General features: G+C 44.7%; 1 protein-coding gene across 1 annotated transcript in view; it reads left to right on the forward strand.

The window, feature by feature from the left end:
- Positions 1 to 24,496, forward strand: part of SLC43A3 (solute carrier family 43 member 3) — a gene marked incomplete at its 5' end in the record, with an annotated part of 88,027 nt that extends 63,531 nt beyond the window's left edge. The window contains 7 exons of the mRNA XM_060262423.1: positions 7,833 to 7,972; positions 13,461 to 13,615; positions 15,906 to 16,088; positions 16,758 to 16,877; positions 16,965 to 17,151; positions 21,810 to 21,933; positions 23,927 to 24,496. Coding sequence (XP_060118406.1) covers positions 7,833 to 7,972; positions 13,461 to 13,615; positions 15,906 to 16,088; positions 16,758 to 16,877; positions 16,965 to 17,151; positions 21,810 to 21,933; positions 23,927 to 24,085 — 1,068 coding nt within the window. The remainder of the gene's footprint in view (positions 1 to 7,832; positions 7,973 to 13,460; positions 13,616 to 15,905; positions 16,089 to 16,757; positions 16,878 to 16,964; positions 17,152 to 21,809; positions 21,934 to 23,926) is intronic.
- Positions 24,497 to 25,851: the final 1,355 nt, after the last annotated feature.

Consider the following 25,851-nt stretch of genomic DNA (forward strand, 5'->3'; position numbering starts at 1 on the left):
GCAGTTGTGTACTTGCAAATAAAGGGTTGATGCTTTGAGCCAGCTTGTCTCTGCTGTATGGACCTTAGAACTGGTGCCTAGTGAATACTCTAACCTGGGAACCAGTGCCGGCACTGAAGCTTCCAGTGCCCCAGGCAAGGCGCACACTGCTGCCCAGTGCCACAGCCCTTGCTCAACCCCTTCCAGACTTGGAGGGGACTGGGCGGGATGTGCGGCACATTTCCTCCGAGGCATTTGGAACAGCTTTGAACACCTCAGGGTGAGGAAACGTGCCCTGCCCAGCCCCTTCTGGTTTGGAGGGGACCGGGCAGGGGTGTGCAGTGTGTCTCCTCGCTTGGAGGCATTTGGAGCAGCTCCGAATGCTTTCAAGTGAGGAAGCATGCCCTGCTCAGCCCCCTCCACCTAGGCTTGCCAATCCCCAGGTCCCAGCGGGGGTTCTTCCGCTTTCCCAGGCTCCTTCCCACCCCCAGTCAGCTGGCCGGCGTGGGGAATCCCCGCCCCCAGAGGACCATGTGCCTTTCCCCCTCCGGAGGCTTCAGTCTCCGATTGAAAGGCTTCCTCTTGGGATGGTGTGTCTGTGTTACTTTGAAGAAGTTGGCAGCAACTCGTGAGTAGAGAGGCCAATCCCTCGCTTCAGAGTCGCCAGAAACGGGGGGGGGGAGGGAAACGTCTGCTGAACACTTCATTATTCTCTACGTGGAGATCGATTCTCATAGGGTATAATGGGGAATTGATCTGGAGGTTTCAGGGGCTCTGGGGAATCTGTTTTTTGAGGTAGAGGCAACAAATTTTCCATATAGTGTCTAGTGCCTCTCCCCAAAGTACCCCCCAAGTTTCAAAATGATTGGACCAAGGGGTCCAATTGTATGAGCCCCAAAAGAAGGTGCCCCTATCCTTCATTATTTCCTATGGAAGGAAGACATTTAAAAAGGTGTGCTGTCCCTTTAAATGTGATGGCCAGAACTCCCTTGGAGTTCAATTATGCTTGTCACACCCTTGTTCCTGGCTCCTCCCACAATGTCTCCTGGCTCCACCCCCAAAGTTCCCAGATATTTCTTGAATTGGACTTGGCAACCCTACCTCCACCTCAGAGGGGATTGGGTGGGACACATGTGCGTTTCCTTGCTCAGAGGCATTCAGAGCAGCTCTGAACACCTCAGAGTGAACACCTTGCCCTGCCCCCTCTGGCTCGGAGGGAACTGGGCAGGGTGAATGGTGCATTTCTTCACTTGGAGGCATTTGGAGTGGCTCCAAATGCCTCCAAGTGAGGAAGCACGCCCCGCTCCCTTCGGACTGGGTTGGGCGCACGGTGCATTTTCTCACCTTGGAGGCTTTTGGAGCTGCTCCGAACGTCTTCAAGATGAGCGGAATGGTGTGAGCGGGGAGGGGGCACCCACCCCCCACCCTCGCAGCCAGGTGACACCCTAGGTGGCTGCCTACGTGGTCTACTCCCATGTGCCAGCTGTGCTGGGAACTCACAGCCAAAGGGGGATATTACACATTCGTGCCATTGCCAATCTGAGTAGGCCCTGGGGGGGCGGGGGGGGGGGGGGCGGAGAAGCTTGCAATGTTCGGCCATTTCTGCCCTGGCCTGGTAGAATATGCTCCCAGTTGAAATCAGGGCCCTGTGGGATTTATTACAATTCTGTAGGGCCTGTAAAATGGAGCTGTTCTGCCAGGCCTTTGGTTGAGAAATTGGTCACCCAACCATCTCAGCCTCCCCTGCTTGCACTGCTGCCGTGCTTACAGTGCTTACAATTTGCCCTGCTCTCCGAGACCAACAGAGCATCGCAGCACTATGAATCTGCCTGGACTAGCTGCCGTCTACTTGATTGGACTGGAGCTCAATTTTAAATTTTTTATCTTTTAATGTTAATTTGTTTAATTCGTTGTTTGTATCTAAACCCTAGTGTTTTAGTGTGTTATTGATTGAAATGTTGTGACCCACCCTGAGTCCACTTGCAGAGGAGGCCAGGATATAAGTCAAATAAATCAAATAACATCCATAATCTGATTAAAGGTCTCAAAATACCACCCCTAAAAACCAGCGCAACACTCCCAAATGCACACACAGATTAAACAGATGAAATTAAAGTTCCCTAAAGCCAGCATCCCAAAAAGCAACAGCAAACGGTATAAATAATATGGGCTTATTAGTTAAGACAGAATTGCAGAGATATTTTGAAATACTCATGAATACAAATAGTGTCTATTGGTACCTAAAATAACATAAATCTGGTGTGAAGTGAGTCTCTGTGAGGCGGGAATACCACAGCATGGGCACTGCTGCTAAGAAGGCCCTGCCTCCTTAGCTTCAGTATGTGGGAGACACAAAGGAGAACTTCCAATGATAACCTCAGTGAACGGGTGGGTATAGGTCACCCTCCAGGTGCCAGACCATATAGACCATCATTGTGTTTCTGAGTGAAAGCCAAACTAACAGCTCATGCAAAGGTCCAAGGAGAGCTTCTTGTTGAAGAGTTTCACTACTGCCTCCTTCAAGGCAGATGAAATAGCATCCTCCCTCAGTGAACCATTCATAACTCCTGAGACCCATCCATGTAGTCCTCTCTAGCTAGCTGCTATAAAACAGAACTGGACAAAGGTTAAGCATAGATGTGGGAGGACACACTTTGCCAAGCAACATGTCCATATCCTTGGGCTATTCTAACTGAAATTCATCCACAGAAAACTGATAGAACTGCTCTTTGGTAACATTCTGAGATTGATCTGCTATAACAATAGCATCACAGATGAATAATTTTATTCACAAAATGCTTAGCAGAAGTCACAGTAGTCGGTTATGCAGGAAGAGCTTGTGTCATGAGGGTCCTCCACAAAAGTCCCCTCACTACCCAGAACAGTGCGGCTGACTGTTTTGCAGGAGTGCTTGCATGAGTACCTGTCTTCTGGCAGTTGCCTGTCACTTTCTGACAACTTGTTTTTTAAATGAAAAACATCCACAGGTGGTTTCGTGTTGGAGCAAAGGAACAGTGAGGGGAAGGGAGGCTGCATGTACCTGATCAGAATGGCCCTGTTTTTTTTTTTTTTGTCTACACGGGAAAAGAGCAGGAAGGCACACTCTCCCCCCCCCCCCCGGGTAGGAAATGGCAGGAAGGAAAAGCATTAAACATCTCCATTACTCTACTACTAAAACCTGTAGGCATCTGAGGCTGCTTTTCTTTGAAAAGATATTATCAGGGAAAGGAGACAGTATAATTGCATTTTTTCTTAGCTGGCCTCAAATTTGTAGTTTCTGACTTCTTACAGTATTTCTTGGTAGCTATCCATTGACAGATCACATAATTTATTCATTGCTGACTGGTTCCCCCCGTTGCCCTCACACTGAACCTTTCTAATTAAGCTAGTATACACAAGACCTTCTTCATTGGATCACTTGAGATATGCAGAGCACCTAATGCCACAGGTTACATATTCACAGTGGAAGGCAATCATTATCCACATATCGGCTATGAGATTAGATAGATCTGGTGAGAATCCAAGTAAATAGGGTTACCAGGTGTCCAATACTGACCCAGATAGACCGGTAATTTTACTGGCAGTGATTACTTCCTGCTACTTGGGCTCCAAGCAGCTGCAAGGATGGCTGCAGGATGGCTGCAGAATGGCTGCAACCCAGGAAGACTTGGAGTCAGGCTTCAGAGGGGCAGCTCTGAAGTCTCACTTCTACCCAGATTCCTTCTCTTCCTGCTGGCCTCCTTTCCCTGACCCACTGCAGTCTTTTGACCATGCAGCTTACCAGACCACTTTCCCTGGCCCACCCGTCTTCTCTTCTGGCTGGGGCCAGCAGGAGAGCCCTGCCATAGGTGAAAGACAACAGCACTTGGGCCCCTGGAGGGGCTGGCCCTTTCTTCCTTAGAAGGGTAAAAAAGAGGAAGAGCCCTCGCCACAACAAGAACAACTCAGGGGGAGGAGGAGGGAGAGCAGCTAAAGGTGAGATTAAAGAGGGGCAGGTGAGTTTGAGGGATACAAGAATGGTCCAGAGCATCAGCACTCCCCAGCACCACCACCACATATAGACATACCCCATCTTTTTGAGTTCATCACTATTAGCTGTTGTTTGCTGACTGATTTTTCTGATTTATTTTGATCATTTGCGGAGGATATAGAAGATGAACTTTGTGTGTGTGTGTTTTAAAAGAAGCATTTGCATTTAAAAGAAGCATTTTAAAAGAAGGTTGTGGAAAAGGCACGACCGGACACAAAACAGAGGCAGTGTGATGAAAGGACACAGTTCAGAAAGCACATGAATGCTGTTCAGACAGCCAGGACTCACGTGGTTAATGCTCCAGTGCTAGGTTTCTCCCTCCTTCCTAGTTTGGAGAACTTCAACCACTCTTTCTATGTATGGCTGGATGTTGTGCTATGGCAATCCTTTGTAACTGGATTGGCTTGCCCCTATAGGATAATCCAGTTGCAGGTGTGCTCAAGTGCATTTACTCCAGGTGCGCCCTTGCACATTGCACTGTTTGTAACTGGATAAGCTTGTCTACACTGGGAAACTCAGTTTTTGCAACAGAGTTGCTGTCATCCAATGGCAGTGCAATATTGAGCAATGTGTGGATGTGTTAACTGCGGAAACCTCTGGTGGTGTAGCCCTATGCAGAATTACTCCAATCTAAATCCATGGAAAGAGTGGCACAACCCTGCCTAGGATGGCCGTGTAAATACTGTGGAAAGTGACCCTAGGAAACAAAGCGCACCAGAAAAACACACAAGTATATTGCAGCAGCTTGAGCTATCAAATGTGCGTGTGAATCAAAATGCATGTGAACCAAAACCACAGTTATTTTAAATTCACCTTGACATTTGCCCATCAAATAGGCATCCTAGAGGGAATGTTACCTTTCCTGCAGAAACTGGCTTCCACTCAAAATGACAAGGAAAAAAAAAACCCCACCTTTCCTGCAAGTTGCAGGGGTGTTGCTTTGCATAAATTGTCACAGACCTCCTATATCTCATAAATATCAGCTCTGGATGGAAAAATATCTGGAGATTTGGGAGGTGGCATTTGGGAAGGGGAGAGACCTCAGGAGCATACGGTGCCATAGAGTCTACACTCCAGAGCAGCCATTTTTTTCCCAGAAGAACTGATCTCCAGATATCATCTGGAGACTAATTGTAATAGCAGGAGATCTCCAGGCACCACCTGGAGGTTGGCAATCATACCATTGGCTCTTAGACATTTGTTGTTTTTTTCTTTCTGTTCCCATGTGCAATACATATATACAGAACCTGCCATCCATGGAGAACACGTAATGCATCTGACAAAGTGGATTTTAATCCACAAACAGGATTATGTCAAAAATGTTTTAAATGCCATAAGATTCTTTGTATGAATAAATGCAACTTCCTCCTCAGGTTTTATGGGGACAGGGAGGGGATACATGGAGGGAGCGATCCTGAGCAGGTCTCCTTAGAAGTAAATTTCATATTACCCAAGGGGGCTTACTCTGAGGAATGTGTCCTTTGGGCTGCAGCCTTGATACTCTTCTCCAGGACACAAGAAAATACATTTCTGGTGAGGAACTTTAAAAATGAAAAGAAGCGTCAAAAAAGTTTGGGGCCAAGAGTGAGAGTGTGCAGGAACGATGTAAAAACTCAATTTGCAAAGTGAAGCTGCTCTAGAGAACAGTCTTAAGCCATCTTAAACATCATAATGGTAGATCCGAGTAGGCAGCTGTGTTGGTCTGAAGCAGCAGAACAAAATAGGAGTCTGAATAAAACTAAGTTGGTCTTAAAGGTGCAATCCACTCCTATTTTGTTAAACATCATAAGTCAGTCAGGCAGTCCTATTGTATTCCCAGGAAAGTGTTAGGATTTTTTAAAATATATACCCCACCTTTCTCCTCTCCCCTCTATTTTTATCCTCATAACATCTCTGTGAGATAGGTTAGACTGAGAGTGTGTGACTGGCGTAAAGTCAGCCAAGTCTTTGTCACTGGTGGCATCTTGTCTATGGAATGCCCTTCCCCATAAGGCTTGCCTTGCACCTACTTTTTGGTGCCAGGCTAAAACCTTCCTCTGTATCCAGATTAATTAGAGGCTGATCTCTTACATTGCTTTTACAGTCTAATCTATGAGCTTCTTGTAAAGATTTTAAGTGTTTTGTGCTGTGGATACCTTCTAGCAGGGCTTTTTAAATAAAAAATACTGTGTTAGTTCAATTTTTAATACATCCACCCAATGTTTGAATCATGTTGTAAGCCACCCCAGGCAGGTTTCCTGGAGAGGCGCAATGGAGATGCTAGAAATAAATTAATTTTTAAACATAACAAAAATAAAAGGCCCTTAGGATTGAGGGTTCATCAGCTTTATGCTCTGCCATTCTTGTTACATCTTCTTTAATTCAGGGCTCAGATGAGTAACTGAGATGACATGATTCAATGAAGTGGAAGGCCTGACCTGAAGTAGCATCGTTGAAATCTTCCTGAGTCTGTTGAGAAAACTGTCTGCCTGGGGATTCCAGCCTCCAGGTCAGACCTGGGATTACAGCTCATCCCCAGACTGCAGAGATCAGCTCCCGTGGTGAAAACGGGTGCTTTGGAGGGTGAACTCTTTGGCACTGTACCTCACTGAAGTTCCTCTCCTCCTCAGGCTTCATCGCCAAGTCTCCTGAATCTGGCAGCCCTCCACCCCACCCCCCCATTCCTCACAGGTGGCCAAGAGGAATATGGCAACTCTCTGTTTGCCTCTTTTGCTGTTGATGTTGATATCAGAAAGTAAACATCCCACATTTGCGGGGGCGGGGGGGGGAGTTGTCAATACATTTTATCAAGTGTGTTTAGGGTTGCCAATCCCCAGGTGGGGGCAGGGGATCCCCCAGATTGGAGGCCCTCCCCCCCGCTTCAGGGTCTTCAGAAAGCGGGGGGAGGGGAGGGAAATGTCTGTTGGGAACTTTGTTATTCTCTAGGGAGACTTATTACCATAGGGAATAATGGAGAATTGATCTGCGGGTATCTGGGGCTCTGAAGGGGCTGTATTTTGCGGTAGAGGCACCAAAATTGCAGCATAGCATCCAGTGCCTCTCCCCAAAATACCCCCCAAGTTTCAAAAAGATTGGACCAGGGAGTCCAATTCCATGAGCCCCAAAAGAAGGTGCCCCTATCCTTCATTATTTCCAATGGAAGGAAGGCATTTAAAAGGTGTGCAGTCCCTTTTATATGTGATGGCCAGAACTCCCTTTGGAGTTCAGTTATGCTTGTCGCACCCTTGCTCCTGGCTCCACCCCCAAAGTCCCCAGATATTTCTTGAATTGGACTTGGCAACCCTAAGTGTGTCCAATATTTTTGTTGAAACTATCTGGCAGTCTTACAAGTAGAAACAAGCAGAGTCCTCTGCTGGCATTTGAGGAAGCTCCAACCATGTGACAGAGAAAAGCATGAGAATGTAGTGAAAGCAGGAAGTGAATGCATCCCACTAGTGTGATTTCTCCTGAAGAAGGCGGAAGTTGTGGTTAAACACTTGACACCAAGTCATGGCAGTTATATTCTCAGCTAAGGCAGAGTACAATGTGCATAAGTGCACAATTACATTACTTCTCTAACTCATGCCTCAGTTTCCGTAAGTCATAGTAATCCTTGAATACTTTGGCTGCCTACATAGAATAATGGAGTAGTGTTCTTCTGAACTGTGTCCCCCTCCCATTGGTCAGAGCTGTCTGCTGCTGCTTTTAATGACAGGTAAAATTCACTATCTAAGACAGCTTCCTCACTATGTCTTACGGTCAGGCTGTTTTTCTGATTGGAGCATACTGATGGCAGAGTCAAAGTGAAACCACAATACCTCAGATTTGTGCTGTTTACCCACAGCTGCTGTATGAGCAAGGCCTAAAGCTGAATACCATGTTCCTCTTCATCTCTGCCTGTAGTGTCTGGCATTTGGTCCGTACTTTCTTCCTGATGCCACGCTACCATATTCCTTACCCACTTCCTCCAGGATATACATATGGGTAAGTTGCATTTGTTTGTCCCTGTGTCTTATATTCAACTGTCTCTTCTCTAAAAGCCTCCTGTCCATTTCCCTCCTTTTTTGGGCTATGATAGTGCTGCTTTGGAGTTCAGTGAAATAGATATAATCCTCAAATGTTTAATTAGGCCGTTTTCCCACTGAGCTTACCTCAGAGTGACGTCCCTCTTCACCCCGCAGCGTCTGCGTGGATTTCCCACCAACTGCTCCGAGGCTGCTCTGAGGAACCAGAAAGTTCCCGATCTTTTGCGTCGCAAATAAAAACCGCTAAAAACCAGTTTACGTTAGCGACGCAAAAGCCGCGACTCTACTTGGTTACTCGGAGCAGTTGGTGGGAAATCCGCGCAGACGCTGCGCAGTGAAGAGGGACGTCGCTCCGAGGTAAGCTCAGTGGGAAAACGGCCTTAGTGTTTTTAAATAAGTCCCAGTTTTCTGAATGCTTCTTCAAGTGGGATCTCTAATTGCTAGGCCTGAGAGCGACAGAGGGTTGCTAACTTTTCTACTGGTCACTGTTGCTTGGCTTTAACTGTTGTTATATTTTGTGCAGCCATTAACCACTGGTGTTTATCTTCATGTTGTGAAAAGTGTGACCCAGTTATTTTTAAAAACACAGGAATGACCAAGCCATTTTAATGGTCAGTTGGCGGTAGGGCTGCCAAGCCCCTGGGCTGGGTGGGGGTTCTCCCACCCTGGAGGTTCCCGACCTCCCGTGGTGGGGAGAACCTCCCCCGATGTCACCAGTGTGATGACATCACCAAGAAGTGACGTCATCATGCCGGTGACATTGCTTGCCAGCCACTCTAGGCGTTTCCTGACTATGGTTTTCCTGGATGCTCTAGTGATTTGGGAGGGAAAACTCTATCATACAATAGGTACCTTCTGGGCGATGTCATTGTGCATGAAAAAGTCCCCCGCCGAAGGCAGCAGGGGACTTGGGAACCCTAGTTGGCAATTAGTTTCACACCTTTTTTAATACAAAAAATATTTTCCTATGAGCACCTTTTATCAGCACCATTCCAAGGCAAATTTAAGAAATGTATTCTGAAGGGCTGAGGTGCCATTTTGTGGCATCTACAAAAATACCTAAATATAAGAGGAGACCTCATGGCATTCACTGGATTGATTAGGGAAAAATAGCCTCCTTTGCCACCTTATACTAGAACCATTGTTTTAATCAGCCTGCAGTTCAGAATAAATGTGCAGAAAATTGAAACCCAAATTGGTTTTTAAATCATCTCATTATTTGAAAAGTAGCTGTGCAACCAAAATATAAATTGAAGAGTTTTTCTTAAGGAATGAAATGGCAAGGCATAGAGAGGGTGATTGCTAGTTCAGACATCATTCTATATGTAGTTTGCAGTTAAGGAACATTATTTTTCAAGCTAGTTTCTTTCTTTCATGTTTAAATATCTGATCTATAGTTTATGTATTCTGTGGAAATTCCTGTTGATTTGATTTTAAGATCACCATTTATCTTCTTCATGGTCTTTATGCAATCCCACACTTGAATATGGCACCTGCGCTGGACCCAACCTCAGAAAGCTCTAGAGCTATTCTCAATGCCTTTTTGGTGGGCCTTCTCCTATGCTCTGAGGACCAGGTATCCACTGCACATGCCTGGAGCTGAGGAGAAACATGCCTCCTGCTCAGTTCCTTTCTGACTGCTGTGCCACCCACACCCCTTTGCACCATCTTCTCTCGCGTTCGTGTTTCCTTCTTTATGTCTCTGACTGGCCCTCTTCTCATTCCTTCCCTTCCCTCCTCACCCCCCTTTCTCCTGGGAGACATGGCATATGGAACTGTCTTCTTCAAAAAGTGCTGTGGCTGAAAAGGAGCACCAAGTAGCACTTTTGTCTTTTGTGTTTGGGAGAAAGTCACTTCACCAGATGGACTCCTGCACACATTGTGCGAAATTTATTAAGCAAGAGCCTAAGAATAGGGCCACCTATCTCCATACTCTGCTGCTGGAGTCTTCACTTTGCCCTGCGATGACACAAACCCAACAGGCCCAGGCCACACTGCCTCCCCTGTCTTCCCTGAAGGGAGATGCAGTTCTGTCTAGCAGCTCAGCCACTTCATCTTCAGGCAAAAAGAACATAGGCTGAAGAAAAAGCCCCTTTGGGATCAAAATCAAAACAATAGAAACTGACACTGGCCACGGTCCTGGCAACAGTTGTGCCTCTCATTATTATGCGTGTTTCCACTTAGATTCCATCCATGCAACAACCCGAACAATCTGACCAATCTGCTGCAAAGTCATCTGTGGCTCTTGCAGTATCCACAGTCACTCCTGCTTCTGTGGAGCCAGTACCATTGGGACAATAGTCTATCCATGTGCTGTCTTGCTCGTCAGTTGCCTGCTCCTATAGTCCTTTGAGAGCTTCTTTGGCTGATACTGACCATCACAGACCAGGTCAGGACCCATGGCTTCTCTTCGACCTGCAAGAAGTTGTCCCCTCTGAGACTGGAGCAACACACCTTCTTTGTAACCCATCTCCTTCACACAGCACTCATTATCACTACTTCCATGACTCTATGTCTTGCTCGCCCTATGATCTTTGAGTGGATGTTCGAGAGTGCTGCTCATTGCTCTCAAGATCTCCATCTTGGTGTGGACACCATTTGCAATATCACCACTAGTGACCATATTGTGTATCATCTTGATTGCTTTTGATGTCTCTACGTAGATCCCATGGTAAATTCCAATCTCGTTCTTCATCAAGACACCATTACTGATCACTATCATATAGTCTGCATTGAAGCTCATAATGCTGACACCCCAGGACTAACTGGTCTTTCCACCTGGTCAATCCACCCTCACTACATCATAGAGATCGCCTTACAGACGTTCCATCCCACACTATAGTGGATGCCTCCGCTTCAGTTCTGATCTCAAAGCCCATCACAAAAGTTTTGCTAGTCTCTAACCTGATCGGCCTTCAAGACCTTCCTGAACTTTCTGTTGATATGCCTTCTTCATCTTTGGAGCCATCCGACATTGGTTCTGACAGACATGAATCTGACACCAATGATGTGATTCATACTCCACCCCAAACTAAGGTTACTTGTCCTGGGGCTTGTCCAGGATGTTCCTTGAGCTCATCCAACACATGACAACAGCCATGCAAATTCAGATGTCCACAGATAGCCTGAAAATGACTGTTGTTGTTCACAGACTGCTCCAATCAAGGCTACCTCCAGCTACTGTGTTGCCTATGCTCCCCACCGAAGAACTTAAAGAGGCCTGGGACAAGCCTGCTTCACTCCCACCTTTATCAAAATGGTATGAAGCAATGTACAAGGTGCGGTCATCTGATGTGAAGTTCCTGTTTTTGCACTGACCTCATAACTACATGATAGTGCATTCTGCATCTCAGTCAAAATAATCTTGGTATGCCCTGACCTGGATAGCTGAGGCAAGCCTGATCTCATCATCTCATCATCTTGGAAGCTAAGCAGGGTCAACTGTGGTTAGTATTTGGATGAGAGACTTCCTTGAAATACCCAGTCAGGAGATCAGGTGCAAGCTCTATTCAGCCACCTCTCTGAATATCCTCCATGTCCCCAGTAGGGGTCAGTCATCAGAGGTCAACATGACTGCCACACCCACAAAAATACAAAACATACCAAAAGGAAAAAGGAAAAAAAATAATCTTGGCAAACAGCTCTCCCTGATTGCGAGGGAACAAAGATTAATCTTCTGGCTAAAAAAAGTTTATTTGCTGACTATTGTAGTATCTAAAATGCAGACCTTGTGAGCCAACGGCCTTCTCGTCTCTCCACCTACTGACCTGGAAGATACTTTTGTTGAAGTAACATCTACAAAAAGAGCCACTGAACTCTGTGCTTTTAGCATGGACCCACTTTACACTGTGTTCCATAAGGATAAAGTGGTCCTATGCCCTAACCCATTTTTCCTACCTAAAGTTATTTCATTATTCCACTCGTCTCAGCCCATGGTGCTACCCACCTTCTTCTCACAACCAGTTGATGAGGGACAATGGGCTCTGCATGCCTGGATGTCTGCAGGGTGCTCTCCTTTTATCTGGCTAGAATGCCGCCATTTCATAAGGACCTTTGCCTCTTTGTTCCTGCTCTGAACTAAGGGCCACAATGTTTCACCACAGAGACAAAATAAATGACACTGACTATATCTCTCTTCTACCAACTGGCCAGACAAGCATTACCCGAGTGCCCTTATACTCACTCCATGAAGACTCTGTCTACATCTATGGTATCCCTCAAGGACATCTGCAGTATGGCCACATCAGCATTCGTGTTGCACTATGCCTTGGATGTTAGGTCATGCAGGGATGCATCATTTGGCCAGATGATCCTGAGGTCCATTTTCCAGTGATGTCTCACCTCACATAAGAACATAAGAGAAGCCATGTTAGATCAGGCCAATGGCCCATCCAGTCCAACACTCTGTGTCACACAGTGGCCAAAAAAAATTATATATACACACACACACACACTGTGGCTAATAGCCACTGATGGACCTCTGCTCCATATTTTTATCTAACCCCCTCTTGAAGGTGGCTATGCTTGTGGCTGCCACCACCTCCTGTGGCAGTGAATTCCACATGTTAATCACCCTTTGGGTGAAGAAGTACTTCCTTTTATCCGTTTTAACCTGTCTGCTCAGCAATTTCATCGAATGCCCACGAGTTCTTGTATTGTGAGAAAGGGAGAAAAGTACTTCTTTCTCTACTTTCTCCATCCCATGCATTATCTTGTAAACCTCTATCATGTCACCCTGCAGTCAACGTTTCTCCAAGCTAAAGAGCCCCAAGCGTTTCAACCTTTCTTCATAGGGAAAGTGTTCCAGCCCTTTAATCATTCTAGTTGCCCTTTTCTGGACTTTCTCACCCTGCTCCTCAGGTAGGCCTGCAAAGATAATTGTAACTGGTGATTACCTAATGTGCTTTGGCTGCCAGCACCGACTGTCCTCTTATCTTTGAGGCTCATTAGTCACCCAACTGTGGGACTGCACAGAGACCATGAAGAAGATAATCATGTTACTTACCTGTAACTGATGATCTTCGAGTGGTCATCTGTGCAGTCACACCCACACCCAGCCTTCTCTGCTGCTGGCATCTATCACTTATCTTAAGTTGATGGGACTTACTGATGGTGGCTGGAAGGAGCTTGGGAGGTGGCGGCAGGTTTCTTCTCAGCTCAAGGCATGCACAGTGGATTCATGCTCCCTGGAGCAGAGGAGAAAGCCCACCAAAAAGGTGCTGAGAATAGCTCTAGAACGTTCTGAGGTTGGCTCCAGTGCAGGCAGTATACCCAAGTGTGTGACTGCACAGATGACCACTTGAAGATCACAAGTAACAGTAAGCAACCTGTTTCCCCCCTCATCTGTATACATGTGTAAATCTCCTGCTTTAAGCTGTTTGTATGTGGGGAAATAAGTCCCCAGAGTCAGTAGGGAAAGATGTCAGTTACATTCCCTGTGTCTACAGAATGAGTTGTCAGAGGAGGTCCCGTTCATATCGCACTTATGAGGAACAACGTCCTAAGAGCTCAGATGAGGATGAAGTGCATGACTCAGATACACTACATGCTGATTCAGTGCTTGGAGAGGAACATCTCACCACCAAAGTGATTGCAGGCAAAGGTACGAATAATTTCCAAGATGTAGAGATTGAGGCCCAAAGCAGATGAGATGCAGGGAGTTGTATGAGAGAACAAGCGTTTGCTTCCTTTTTAAAAGGCAGGTATGGAAGGACCTGGTTTGCATTGGGACTGTTATATGGGGTGAAGCTAGCTTAAGCCTTCCTCTCACACTATTTCTCCAACGTGAAATGGCCCTGTGGAGCTGCCCCTTTGGGATAAAGATGTTGGTCCTTACACAGTTATTGATCAGAACCTGCATGTTTTCCTCAAAGAGGCAAATTGTGACTCTGCATGATTGTTTCAGGAAATAAAGGCTTCAGCTCACCTGTGTACTCTCTGTCTGGGGCAGCAATGCTCTGTATTCTGGTGCTTGGGGGTGGGGTGGGGGACAGTGGGATGGCTTCTAGTGTCCTGGCCCCACTGATGGGCCTCCTGATGGCACCTGGTCTTTTTGGCCACTGTGTGACACAGAGTGTTGGATTGGATGGGCCATTGGCCTGATCCAACATGGCTTCTCTTATGTACCTGCTTTTTTAAACATGAAAAATTGTCCCATGCAACTCCCAGCATCTCACCTGTTGTGCACCATCGTGGTCACATTGGAAGCATTTTACTCTGTTCTCGCAGGATAACTTTCTGGCATTTATAGTTTTAGGAGACTTTGTGTGGGTGGAAAGTTAAAGGAGCAATGAGAAATATCACCTATTTGATTTATGGCTTGGTAGCTTCTCTTCTCCTCTCCTGGTATTAGAAGTGGCTGATTTTTTCTTAACGGTTGTCTTTGAGGATTTGTATATTCTATTAATGTGTATGTGTATCCTTGTGAATGTCCACAGTTGCATATATACTCATAAAGGTTTTGTTCATGATGCACCACTCCTGACTCCAGCATTGCCTTTCAAAGAGTATGAATGGGTTTAGCAGGGTTTGCCTTCTGTCTATTTCTTGCTATCTAGACAAGGAGGAGATTCATTACCACCAGCTTCAAGTATCATGCTAGTTCTTCTTCATCCCAAGTGAGCCATGAGGAGCAGGTACAGGAGGGGTGATTCCTCAAAGCAGCCAGAGTAATTTTCCTTGCCTTTGGGAAGTGGAGGTCGCAAGGAAATACAAGGCACAAGGAAAAAAGAAAGGAACTCCATCCCTATTAAATCCTGTTTATGTGAAATCTAGCTATCAAAATTGCTTGAACTATTGAGATGGCATGATAAAATGAACTCCAGTTTTGTCCATAGGCTTCGTTCTCCGCATTTCTGTCTAGACATTTGATTGCATTCCTTATGATTTTGTCTTCAGAAAAGGTGTAACTATGTGGCAGTCCTGAGCTTCCACTCTCCCTTTCCCTCTTGCCATTTCATCACATTTCCTAACCTTTCTTTGTCTCTGGAATAAATTTGTAAAGAAACCCTGATCATAGATAGGTCCCTCACTCAAAGCAGAATGTTGGGCTGGGAAGGGGCTATGGCCTTGCAGTTTCCCCCTTCCAATGGCCTGCAGTAGTGTTTATCTTTAGCTTTGATTTGGAGGTTTGATGGATAAGCAGGACTTCCCTTTCATCTTCCCCTGACATTAACATCTGCCTTTTCGCATGTGTATGAAGATGGTGCATGCATGCTGGAGCCTTTAGGAATGCGTTTAGGGAAATGTATGCAGAAGGAGATGTTCACACCAGTATCTTTTATGAATCACCATTCAGTGGTAGTATTATATGCACACAGCCGCTCTAGATGCAAAACCTTATGGGGCCTCAGTTCCATACTACTTTGACTGTTTCCTCAGCTTGGAAACTATGGCACTTCCCTCCTTTACCTCAGGATTTCAGACAACCTTTGCAAGTGCGTCCCCTCCAAAAAACCCTTAAGTATTGCCATGACTTGAAAACATTCTCATCTGCTTTCTGCCCTTGTGTTCTTCCCCTACGGCGCCCTCTTCTCTACATCAGTTCATCTTTCCCCTGGCTTCCCGACTTCTATTATATTATGAAATGCAGACGTTGCCTCCATACATGTAGAAGTATATTTATGTATGCAATAGTAAAGGATCCCTGGTGCAAAATTAATGTCCTTGAAGGAGTGTAATAATCAAAATTCTCAGCAGTAAGACTTTGGACTATTTACTTTTGCTTTGTTACTTTTCATGATGACACATACTGGTTATGAAATCATTTCTACTGCCAGAAAGTGTTTTTTCTTTCTTTTGGAGTTATACTTTTGTGACATCTATGCTGGCACAGTTAATAAAAGAATAGGATCGATTCAGCCTTAACCCTCACAGTCCCCTCTTCTCTCTAGGGAATCCTGGGGTTGCATCAAACAGCAAGAAGCCAGCCGTTATGTCTTTCTGGAGCTGCGTCTGCTCCAAGCTATTTTTCTGGCATCTGGTGTGGCTGTCAGTGATGCAGCTACGACATTATCTTTTCATCGGTACTCTCAACCCCATGCTGGAGCAGTTGGCTGATCAAGACCCCACACTTGGTACTGAGAGAATGGGCGAAACAGTTGGGTGGGATGTGATTATTCTTTTAAAGTATTTGAAGGCCTGCCACTTAGAGAAGGTTAGGGAGCTGTTTCAGTAGATAGTGGAGGGATAGGACTTGTAATATAGGCTTAAATTATGGGTATGGAGATATTGGTGGGACATTAAGAACAACTTTTCACAGCAAGGGCAGCTTAATGATGGAATCAGCTGTCCAGGAATGTTGTGGATTCTCCGTCCTCTGAGATATTTAAGCAGAGGTTGGAAAAATATTTGTCAGGAATGCTTTAGGTCATCCTGCAGGATGAAGGGGGTTAGACTGGATAGTCTTTTTGCCCATTTTGACTTCTGCGAGTTAATAGAATCCAGTGTAGATATAGAGGCTAGTAGGTTTAGGATAATTGAAAGGGATTGTACATGTAAATATGGTTAAGAGTTACTGATAAGGGTAAAGGTTGGGACACAGACTAGGAGAGTCAGGGAAGAAAAGGGTTAACTATCTCAGGCCCATAACTGATCAAGAGTAAAGACTTCAAGCCCTCCTGACCTTGTTTTAAAATCTAACATGGGTTGTAGGTATGGGAATTTTGGCAGATGTTTGTTCTAATTGGGAAGGCCTTTTTGGCAGGACTTCACTGTCATGTTCTCTTAACTCTTTGGGTTAACAGTGAGCAGCTACACCAATGCCTTTGCATTCACTCAGCTCTGTGGAGTCCTTTGTGCCCCCTGGAATGGACTTATCCTTGATCGTCACAAGCGTGGAAAGAAGAAGGAGGGGAGTTTTCACGGTATGTCATTTGTGTGTTGTGGATGGTTTTCATCCCTCCTCTGGGTGTCTTGGTCTTCCATTGACCGTGTTTTTGTCTTCATCTCAGAGGTGGTGGACTCTCTCGCAGACCTGCGTTCCAGTGTGCTCTCGCTGGCCATCACAGTGCTGCAGTGCATGGCCTTCTCCATTTGTGCCTCCATTCCAGTGCTGCCTGTGCAATATGCCACCTTTATTCTGCAGGTTCTGAGCCGCTCCTTTCTCTATGGAGGCAATGCTGCCTTTTTAGCTGTTGCGTGAGTAATGGGTTTCTTAATGAAAAATGGGGACAAGGAGGGAATGAGACATGAGGTATAGAGAAAAGGAAGGTAAAAAAAATGAGGAGTAGGAGTGTGTTGATGATGTAGCTGTGCAACATATTTAAAATAATTTGAAACTGGTTTCAAACTTGTTTCCAGTTCACTACCGTACCTTGTCTTCAAATGAACCATGGGAATTGTTTTGAGAGAGCTAAGAATCTTTTGTCCCTTCAGATAATTGCTGTTTCCAAGGGTTCCTTGGGTGATAGCTGAATCAGTGTGCTGCATGTCTAAATAATTTTGTCTTAGCCAGCTTCAGCCAGGAGAGAGCCAGTTTGGTGTAGTGGTTAAGTGTACGGACTCTTATCTGGGAGAACCGGGTTTGATTCCCCACTCCTCCACTTGCACCTGCTGGAATGGCCTTGGGTCAGCCATAGCTCTGGCAGAGGTCCTTGAAAGGGCAGCTGCCATGAGAGCCCTCTCAGCCCCACCTCACCTCACAGGGTGTGGGGGAGGAAGATAAAGGAGTTTGTGAGCCACTCTGAGACTTTGAGATTTGGAGTGTAGGGTGGGATATAAATCCAATATCATCATCGTCTTCATGGATGCATGGACTCGGTGGTGGGGAGGGGGGTAGTTCAGGGAAGAAAGAGAGCAGGACACCAAAATGATCATCTTAGGGGCCTCTGAACCATCACAGAAGCCTCTAGGACATGCACCATTTCATGCAGGAGGCTGGGGAAAAATGGGAAAGGGTTGCTGGATGCTGCTTGCTAGCCATCAGTGTATTTACACGCAGGAGCATGTACAGTAGATGTTGTTATGGCATAATGATGCTGCTGAATCATAATCATAAAAAAGGTATCACCACTGGCATCCTCACCCCAGATCTTGTCTGAATTTTTTTTACATCCAAGGCAGCTAATGCACTCTTGAATTTCTCTCCATATGCATGAGGCACTATAAACATTCTGCAGATGTTCTAAAAGCATCTACTTTCCCACCCTTTGGCACAGTTTTCCCACCCAAAGCACCTATTAGAGGGGTAAGAGCACTTCTTCCACTTCCTTTTTCACTGCTGTTGAAGGACTTCTCTCTTTCTGTCTTCAGTTATGATAATTAGAAGTTTCTAAGAAGCATTGTGTTGGTTCACATCTCGTTATTCTGGTCACCCTTCAAGAACTGGGCCATCAGGTGAACCTGGAGAAGCTAGTTCTTTCTCCCACTCAACTCATAGCTTTGTGGATGCTGTCCTTAATTCTGTGGACATATCCTACCCTTCTGTGGGATAAATTGCTAACATTTTACAACATAAAAAGATTCTTTGCTAGTCTGCAAATTAGACGGTTGCAGAATTGTTCTCCCTTCTTTAACACAGCTCCCACAAGTGTTTTTTGATTTCCAGTATGTTCTCAAGACACTGCTTTGGTCTGGGCTTTTCTTGTAGAAAAAGCCCAGGAGGAACTCATTTGCATATTAGGCCACACCTCCTAACGCCAAGCCTGTTGGAACTTCGTTCCTATGCATTCCTGCTAAAAAAAAAGGCCCTAGATGTAGATAAAAGGATGGCAGGGTAACTGGCTGGTTCAACTGGAAAGCTGAATTTACCTTGGTTATGAAGGAGGGATCTGTCCTCAGAGACACGGATTCCTTCTGGAAAATGCACAAAAGCCCTGTGCAAAACAATGGTGACGTCAGGGGTGTGGCCTAATATGCAAATGAGTCCCTGCTGGGCTTTTTCTACAAAAAAACCCTTGTCTACATCCAAAACATCCAAAAGAAAAGTTGTGGCACAAACTGGAGGGGCACAGAACTCTGAACATTTGCTTGAACAAGACAGCTGTATTCAGGCTGTCAGATTTGCTATTCATCTCACACAGTTTGTGCAACCAAGGAAAGAGGATGTCAAAATGCACCTTTGCCTATTGGGTCAAGCAATGCATTTTCAAGGCTGGCACCATCAAAAGCAATCACTGCACACTCAACCACAGCAGCAGGAACAACGGTGGCTTTTTTCCACCATGGGTACAGCGGGGGAGGTTTGTAGCGTCACAGCATGGGCATTGTTTTCAACCTTTGTGTGACTTTATAGAATAGATCAAGTGTAATCAGTGGAAGCAACCTTTGGCAGAAAGGTCCTGCAACAAGTGGTGGAGCCATGAAAGCAGAAAAATGATCCACCCAGAAACTCAGCTTGAGTAGCTAACCAGTTCTGGATGACTTCCCCGCATTGAAGGAGAATGAAACATCGGACATTACCTGAAGGTGTATTCTCTTCAGTGGGGGTGAAGTCATTCACTTCCCACCCAGCCCTCCAAAGTAAAGTGCACAGAAGGAATACAACGTGAACAGTCAAGATGGTGCACAATGATATTAACAGCAGGGCTTGGACATGACTGGAGGATCAGCCTGGCATCTCTTCAATAGAAGCCATGCAAAAATTTGCATAGCCCTACCTGAATGATCAGAGACATGACTTAAACAGTTCTGGATAACTTCAGCCCCACAAAAGAGAAGAAGCCTTCCAGTAAGGTCCATTGTTTCATTCCGCCACAATGTACTCAGTAAACCAGAGAAAGGAGTCTCCCCCCACCCCGCCCACACACACCCTTTGTAAGCACTTTTGGGGATAAAAAATGCTGAAGGGTGGGAGAGCACCTCTGTAACGGTCCGACCCCTATGACCGAGACCAGGCGGGCCGTTAGAATGGTGGCTCAAACAAAATCCAAATATCCAGGCCCAAAACCTTATCCTGGGGTAAACTGCCACCAGGCTGGATTACTCTTTTACACTCTGAGATCCCAGCCCAACCTCAGAGTTTTATCCTCTAAGACCAGGGAAAGCCCAACCACAGCAGATGTGGCCGGGAGTTCCCCAGACAAGGTATTTTTTCTTATTTGGTAGATTAGGCGACCTTCAGGGTGGTCGAGTAAGCTTTTGGCATGTTGCTACAACCCCCCACACAAAGCGACAAGAAAGCTCTTTTTTAAAACCAAAAAAAGAGTTTATTTAAAGATAGGCTTAAAAATTATCATTAAGAGCAGTGAGCCAAAACAGTAACGTTGCAAAATATACTTACCAACTAAAGGCACCATATGGTTCCAAAGAAATCAGGCAACAAAGTCCCTTGAATCCACAAACAGAGAACCCCAGCATAGAGTCTAGAGTCCCAGAGTCTAGTCCAATCGTCCCGTAGAGGGCCCAGAGCAAAGAAAAAGGTAATCTTTTATTCTTAAGGAGCCCTCGTGGGTAGATTCGAAAAACCCAATCAGAACTCAACTCCACAAAATAACATTAATGAGACCCAGATATGGGTGTCAGCCACAGGTGTCTCCCTTCAGTTCCCTGGGCAACAAATCTGCAGGTGCACCAACTCAAGGCCCTCTCTAATGGGCCTGACCTTTAGGTTCTAGGGCTTTGCCAAAAGAAAAAAATAAAACATTTAAAAATTTATAAGCAGGCCTCAAGCCTGCCCAAACTTAAAGTTTAAGAGGAACCATATATAATCTTGGTCCACAGCATTACAACCTCACATTGTTAGGAGCTTTTAGAACATTCCTTCTGGCCTGTGAATGCGCAGTTCCACTATGTGCTCACTCAATGAACGTAATATACTGGTGAGTGCAACCATGTTTTCTTAGGATTCAGTTCACTGCAGGATTCAGAGGACTCTACCTGGTACAAATGCAACTTTCCATATTTCTTGACTCCTGGTAGACTGAAGACTTTTTGTTTTGTTTGGCATTCCCTCAGTGATCCCTCCTTCCTGACCAACGATTTAGTCGTTCTAATGCCTATGTATTTTAGCTTTGGTTTTAACTGTTTTGACGATCTTTGTTTTCTTGGGAGTAGTGGTTTAAATGGTTTTTATTATATATGTTTTAATTTGTTATCTGCCTCAAGTAGCCTTTGTAAAGGCAGAAAGGTGGGATATAAATTTTGTAAAATGAAACAATATACCCTTCTGGAGCTAGCCTCTGTGAGAGACAGGAGGATGAATTTTGGGGGGGTTTTTTGCAATTATTTATGCTGGCAGCACTGGTGAGAAGTGACTTCTATACTCAGCCAAGCAAACTGTAGAAAGCAGATTAATTAATATTCACCATCTGTCTTTAAAATGTACTGTAATGTTTTAATTGTTTTATCTTTTTTATCAATACTGTACATCACTCAGAGCCTTGCAGCAAGAGGGATTGGGCAATTCATAAATTCTAATTCTAATAATAATCTGAGAACACAATCTTCTACGAGTGTGAAATTTGGCCCCTTCATTCTTGTGGTATATGAGGGGGTAGATCTGAACATCCCTTTTCTGGTTCAGTTACATTAAAATACAGCTTTTCTCTAAAATAATTTACTGAATTGAATCTGTTGAATGCCCCAAAGTCTTTGCCCTCTGTTGATGTTGAAGCGTGGTTGCCATGAAATATTGATGCAGATGCTGCAAAGCAATGTTCTGCCCTGTTCCTTGACCCTGCTAAACATGCAGCATCTGCTCTCCTTTCTCCTGGTAAAGAGGCAGGGGAAAAAACACAGAAGGCAAAAGGTCAGGATGGGAGGTGGAGAAGGGGCAGAACAATGGCAGGTATCAACATAGGAGAGGAGTAATTAGAGAAACACTTTCATCACAAGGGTCTCTATTTTTTCCTTGGCAGCTTTCCTCTGGAACACTTTGGGAAGCTCTATGGGCTTGTGATGGGACTATCAGCTGTGGTAGCTCTTCTGCAGTACCCCTCCTTCACCCTCATCAAAGGCCCTTTGAAAGGAGATCCCTTTTATGTGAGTGTCTGAACCCCATGGAGTCTGTTTCACTGTAGGGCACTGAATGCTATGCTCAGAGTCAGGGAAGTGCTCTTGGAGAGACGGTGACTTGGTTCCGCTGTGGACAGATGACTGTCTATGAATTTCTTGCTTCCCCTCTCCTGCTGCAGCCCCAAATGCCCCTTCCAGTACTGCTTCTGGGGGAAGGAGACTCCCAAGAGAAATAAAGGGGGCATTTGGGGCTATAGGGGGAGGAGGGAATTGAGAAAGGCTTACTTTGTTGGGTGGAAATCCTTCTGTTGTGGAAATACTCTGATGGATCCAAGCCCTGTGATGGCCTTGGAGCTCTAAGACTTGGGTTTAAATTTCCTACAGCCATAGATATATTTTGATAGACTTGGGCTGGTAATGTGATCAGATGCAAAGGGAGACAGAACTTCTGTACCTTTAATGGTAGAAAGTGGAAGCTTGGCTTATGCAACCTTTCCTTCTTACGTTCTGCATGCTACACCTGCCACAATGCACTTTCATACCCGACTATTAAATAAAGACCTTCCTGTGTCACCCTGCCACACAAGGCTTTGGGGAAGGAATCCGTTCAGCACATTCTATTCCTGCTGGCTCTGACTGGAACACTGCTGACCAGAAGAGTATAGCAGGGCCAGCATGAACTGTGCTGCTGGTGCTGCATAAATTGTCAGTGGAGGGTTCTCCTCTGCTCTATTTATGTAATTTATAGGATTTTGACATTAAAAAAAACAAAGACATTTCCATGCAGGCACTCTTATGGGCAATTCACAGTCTTTCAAGTTTCTCTTTCCTGTCTGTTAATGGATGTTAGCGGTGATCAGCCTCACAGGCAGATCCTGTGGCAATCAACGGGAGTAAATCTGGGAAGTACTTTTGACACTGAAAGTCATACCAATTACTAATGAGCCCCAGCTCCCACAAGACAAAGGAAGTTTCATACTTGAATCAGCTCTACTGGATTAACCACTTTGTCAGCAAGTGGCCATACCAGAACATCAAAGTAAGCTGCAGAGTCCCTGAGATCAGTGACAGCAGCTAGAACAGTGTTTCCCGAAGTGAGTGATATTGCCTCCTGGGGGGGGGGGGTGCTGGAATGATCCAGGGGGGCGGTAATAGCCTTGGCTGCAACTGGGGGGCAGTGAATAAAAATAAGGGGGTGGTGGGAGCATAAAGGGAGAAGGGAAGAGAAGAGAGTAGGAGGTGTCAAAACATCACATTTCTGGGAGGGGTCCAGAATTTCTAATCAGTGTCTTCTGTAGGACCAGCATGTAGGAGTAGGTAGGGTAGGCAACTGCCTAGGGCGCCACCCTACCAGGGGGTAATGCTGGGTGCCCCCCTACTCCCCCTTCCCATGTGGCATGATTGCACCAGCCAGCAGTCAAGCCAAGAGCCCCGGATGGCGCTGCTGCGCCACTACCTTGCTTTACAGGGCAAACATTGCCTGTGCTGCGGCATCTGCCAAGGAAGCCTCTGAAGAACACCCCATTTTACCGCTATCTGCTGCTTTGGGGTTGAAAGAGGCTGGATGGCAGCACTTTCCCATTGCACTAGTTGGAGCTGAAGATTTCCAGAGGGTCACTGAGTATTTTTTTTTCTGCAAAGGGGGCATTAGGTCAAATAAGTTTGGGAATCTCTGAGCTAGAAGTTGGCATCTGAAATACAGGAAACAGAGAACAAGGACTGCTTTGTTGAGCAGGGTAAAGGTAGAATCTGAGTATTAGTGTTTCTACCAGTCCCAAAGATTTCCTATTGCAGGGCATGTTGTTTCACTGCCATGCTCCCTTCTGCACTTGAAGAAGGCTTTAAGGCCCAAGACACATCTGCTTAGTTCACTAGGGTGTGTCATTGTCTCAGATCCTGAAATTTCTGGTAGAAGCTCCAGAGTCTTTTGATAGCAACAGCCAATAGTGCCTTATATAAGGGAAGGTAGTTAAGAATTGCTGTCCTTGTATGATTTCATCATCTGCTTAATTTCTTTCAGGTGAATATTGGTTTCATAGCATTAATGCTTCTGGCTTTTGTCAACCCTTTGGTGGTGTTTTTGGAGTGCAAGCGACGGCAGAAGCAACAGGCTACACAGCACAATTCAGACTCTCCAGCCTTGACTGCAGGAAAGTCAGGTCTGGAATCTTCCATCTGACCTCTTCAGTATATGGACTTCAGGAAACTATTTTAACAAAAGGGAACTGTGAGGACACCTGAAAGGGAATAGAAGAACCAGGTGGAAAAGGATGCCTCATCTCTCCAAGCCTTGCTCTCCACAGCCCAGGCCACAACGGAAAGAAATGTGCTTAAGCACACATAACGTGCTGTTGGATGACAGCCCTTGCGGGTCAAAACCAGAATTTCTATTGCTCCCTCTTTATATAGCATTATTTTTCTAGAATTAAATCCATATTATATTCCCCCAATATGGGCTTTGAGGTGTATTTTCATTACCTTAATTTTGCTCTTTTATAGAGCTGTATTTTGTGAACTGAAGAGAAATAGCAGGGCTAAAGCTAGTTCAGATTTTCCTATTACAATTTTTAATAAGTCAGAAAAAAGCAACTTTCTTATATTTTTCCCCCCGATTAAAACAATTTTATTAATTTGCAATATATTGTTATAATAATTTTTAAAAGAAATTTAAAATAATGCAAAATACAAACAATACATCGCTTTCCCCCCCTCCTCACCTCCCCTTTTCTTGACCCCCGCCAGTGTTTACTTTGAAATTAAAAAAAAGAAAACAAGGTAACTAAACAATTCAAGAATCTCCATTTTAAACCCTTATAGCAATACAAGAGAAATAAAAACGAAAATTAAAAAAACTAACTCCATAAGTTCATCTTCATTTTTCAGTAAAGAGATTTTCCCTTTATAAATCCTACTCCACCATTCCACCCCATTCAACTTTTATCAAAAATCACTAAGTATCCCCTTACTTGCCATTGTTTTTCAACATAATTTTGAGATTTCTCCCAATCCTTACTGAACTTCTCCATATCATAGTCTTTTTAAGATTCTTGCAAGTTTGTCCATTTCACTCCACGACATAACTTTTGAAATCCAGCCCCATTTTCCTGGTATTTTATCTTGCTTCCGTAACTGCACATACAGTGTCCTTGCAGCTGAAAGCAGGTACCACACCAATGTTCTATCTCGCTTCGGAAAACTTTCCATTTGTAATCCCAACAAAAAAGAGTCTGGAGACCTTTTAATGTCATAACCTATAATTTTTGACATTTCTTTTTGAATCATTTGTCAAAATTGTTTTGCCTTTTCACAAGACCACATATGGTAGAAAGATCCTTCATGTATTTTACATTTCCAACATCTATTGTTCATTTTGCCAGTTTTTTAGGTGTCATGTACCATCTGTACAGCATTTTAAATCAGTTTTCTTTAATATTATAACATGTCGATATCTTCACAGAGTTCTTCCATAAATATTCCCACGATTCCATTTGAATTTCTTTATTAAAATTGCCCATTTTATCATTTGATATTTGACTATGTCTTCTTCTGTAGACCACTTCAATAGTAGTTTATAAGTCCTTGAAATCAACTTTTCATTTTCACCCAACAGCATTTTTTCCAATTCTGTTTGCTCCTGTCTTATGCCCTCATTTTTAATGTCCTGCTCCACCAAGCTCTTAATTTGTTGTAATTGAAACCAATTATATTTATATTGTAATTCTTCAGCCGATTTTAATTCCACCTTTCCTCCATGTATTTTTAATAGTTGATTATATGTTAACCACATCCCTTCATTTGTTTCTGAGGATAATTTTATTACTTCAGTTGGCACGATCCATAGCGGCTTTTTTTCATCACCATATTTTTTATATTTCAACTAAGTACTTAACAAATTTCTTCATATATAATGATGTGAGAAAAACCCATCCATCTTATTTTTCCCAT

Source organism: Heteronotia binoei, chromosome 21 (assembly GCF_032191835.1).
Source record: "Heteronotia binoei isolate CCM8104 ecotype False Entrance Well chromosome 21, APGP_CSIRO_Hbin_v1, whole genome shotgun sequence".
In the NCBI taxonomy this organism is placed as follows: domain Eukaryota; kingdom Metazoa; phylum Chordata; class Lepidosauria; order Squamata; family Gekkonidae; genus Heteronotia; species Heteronotia binoei.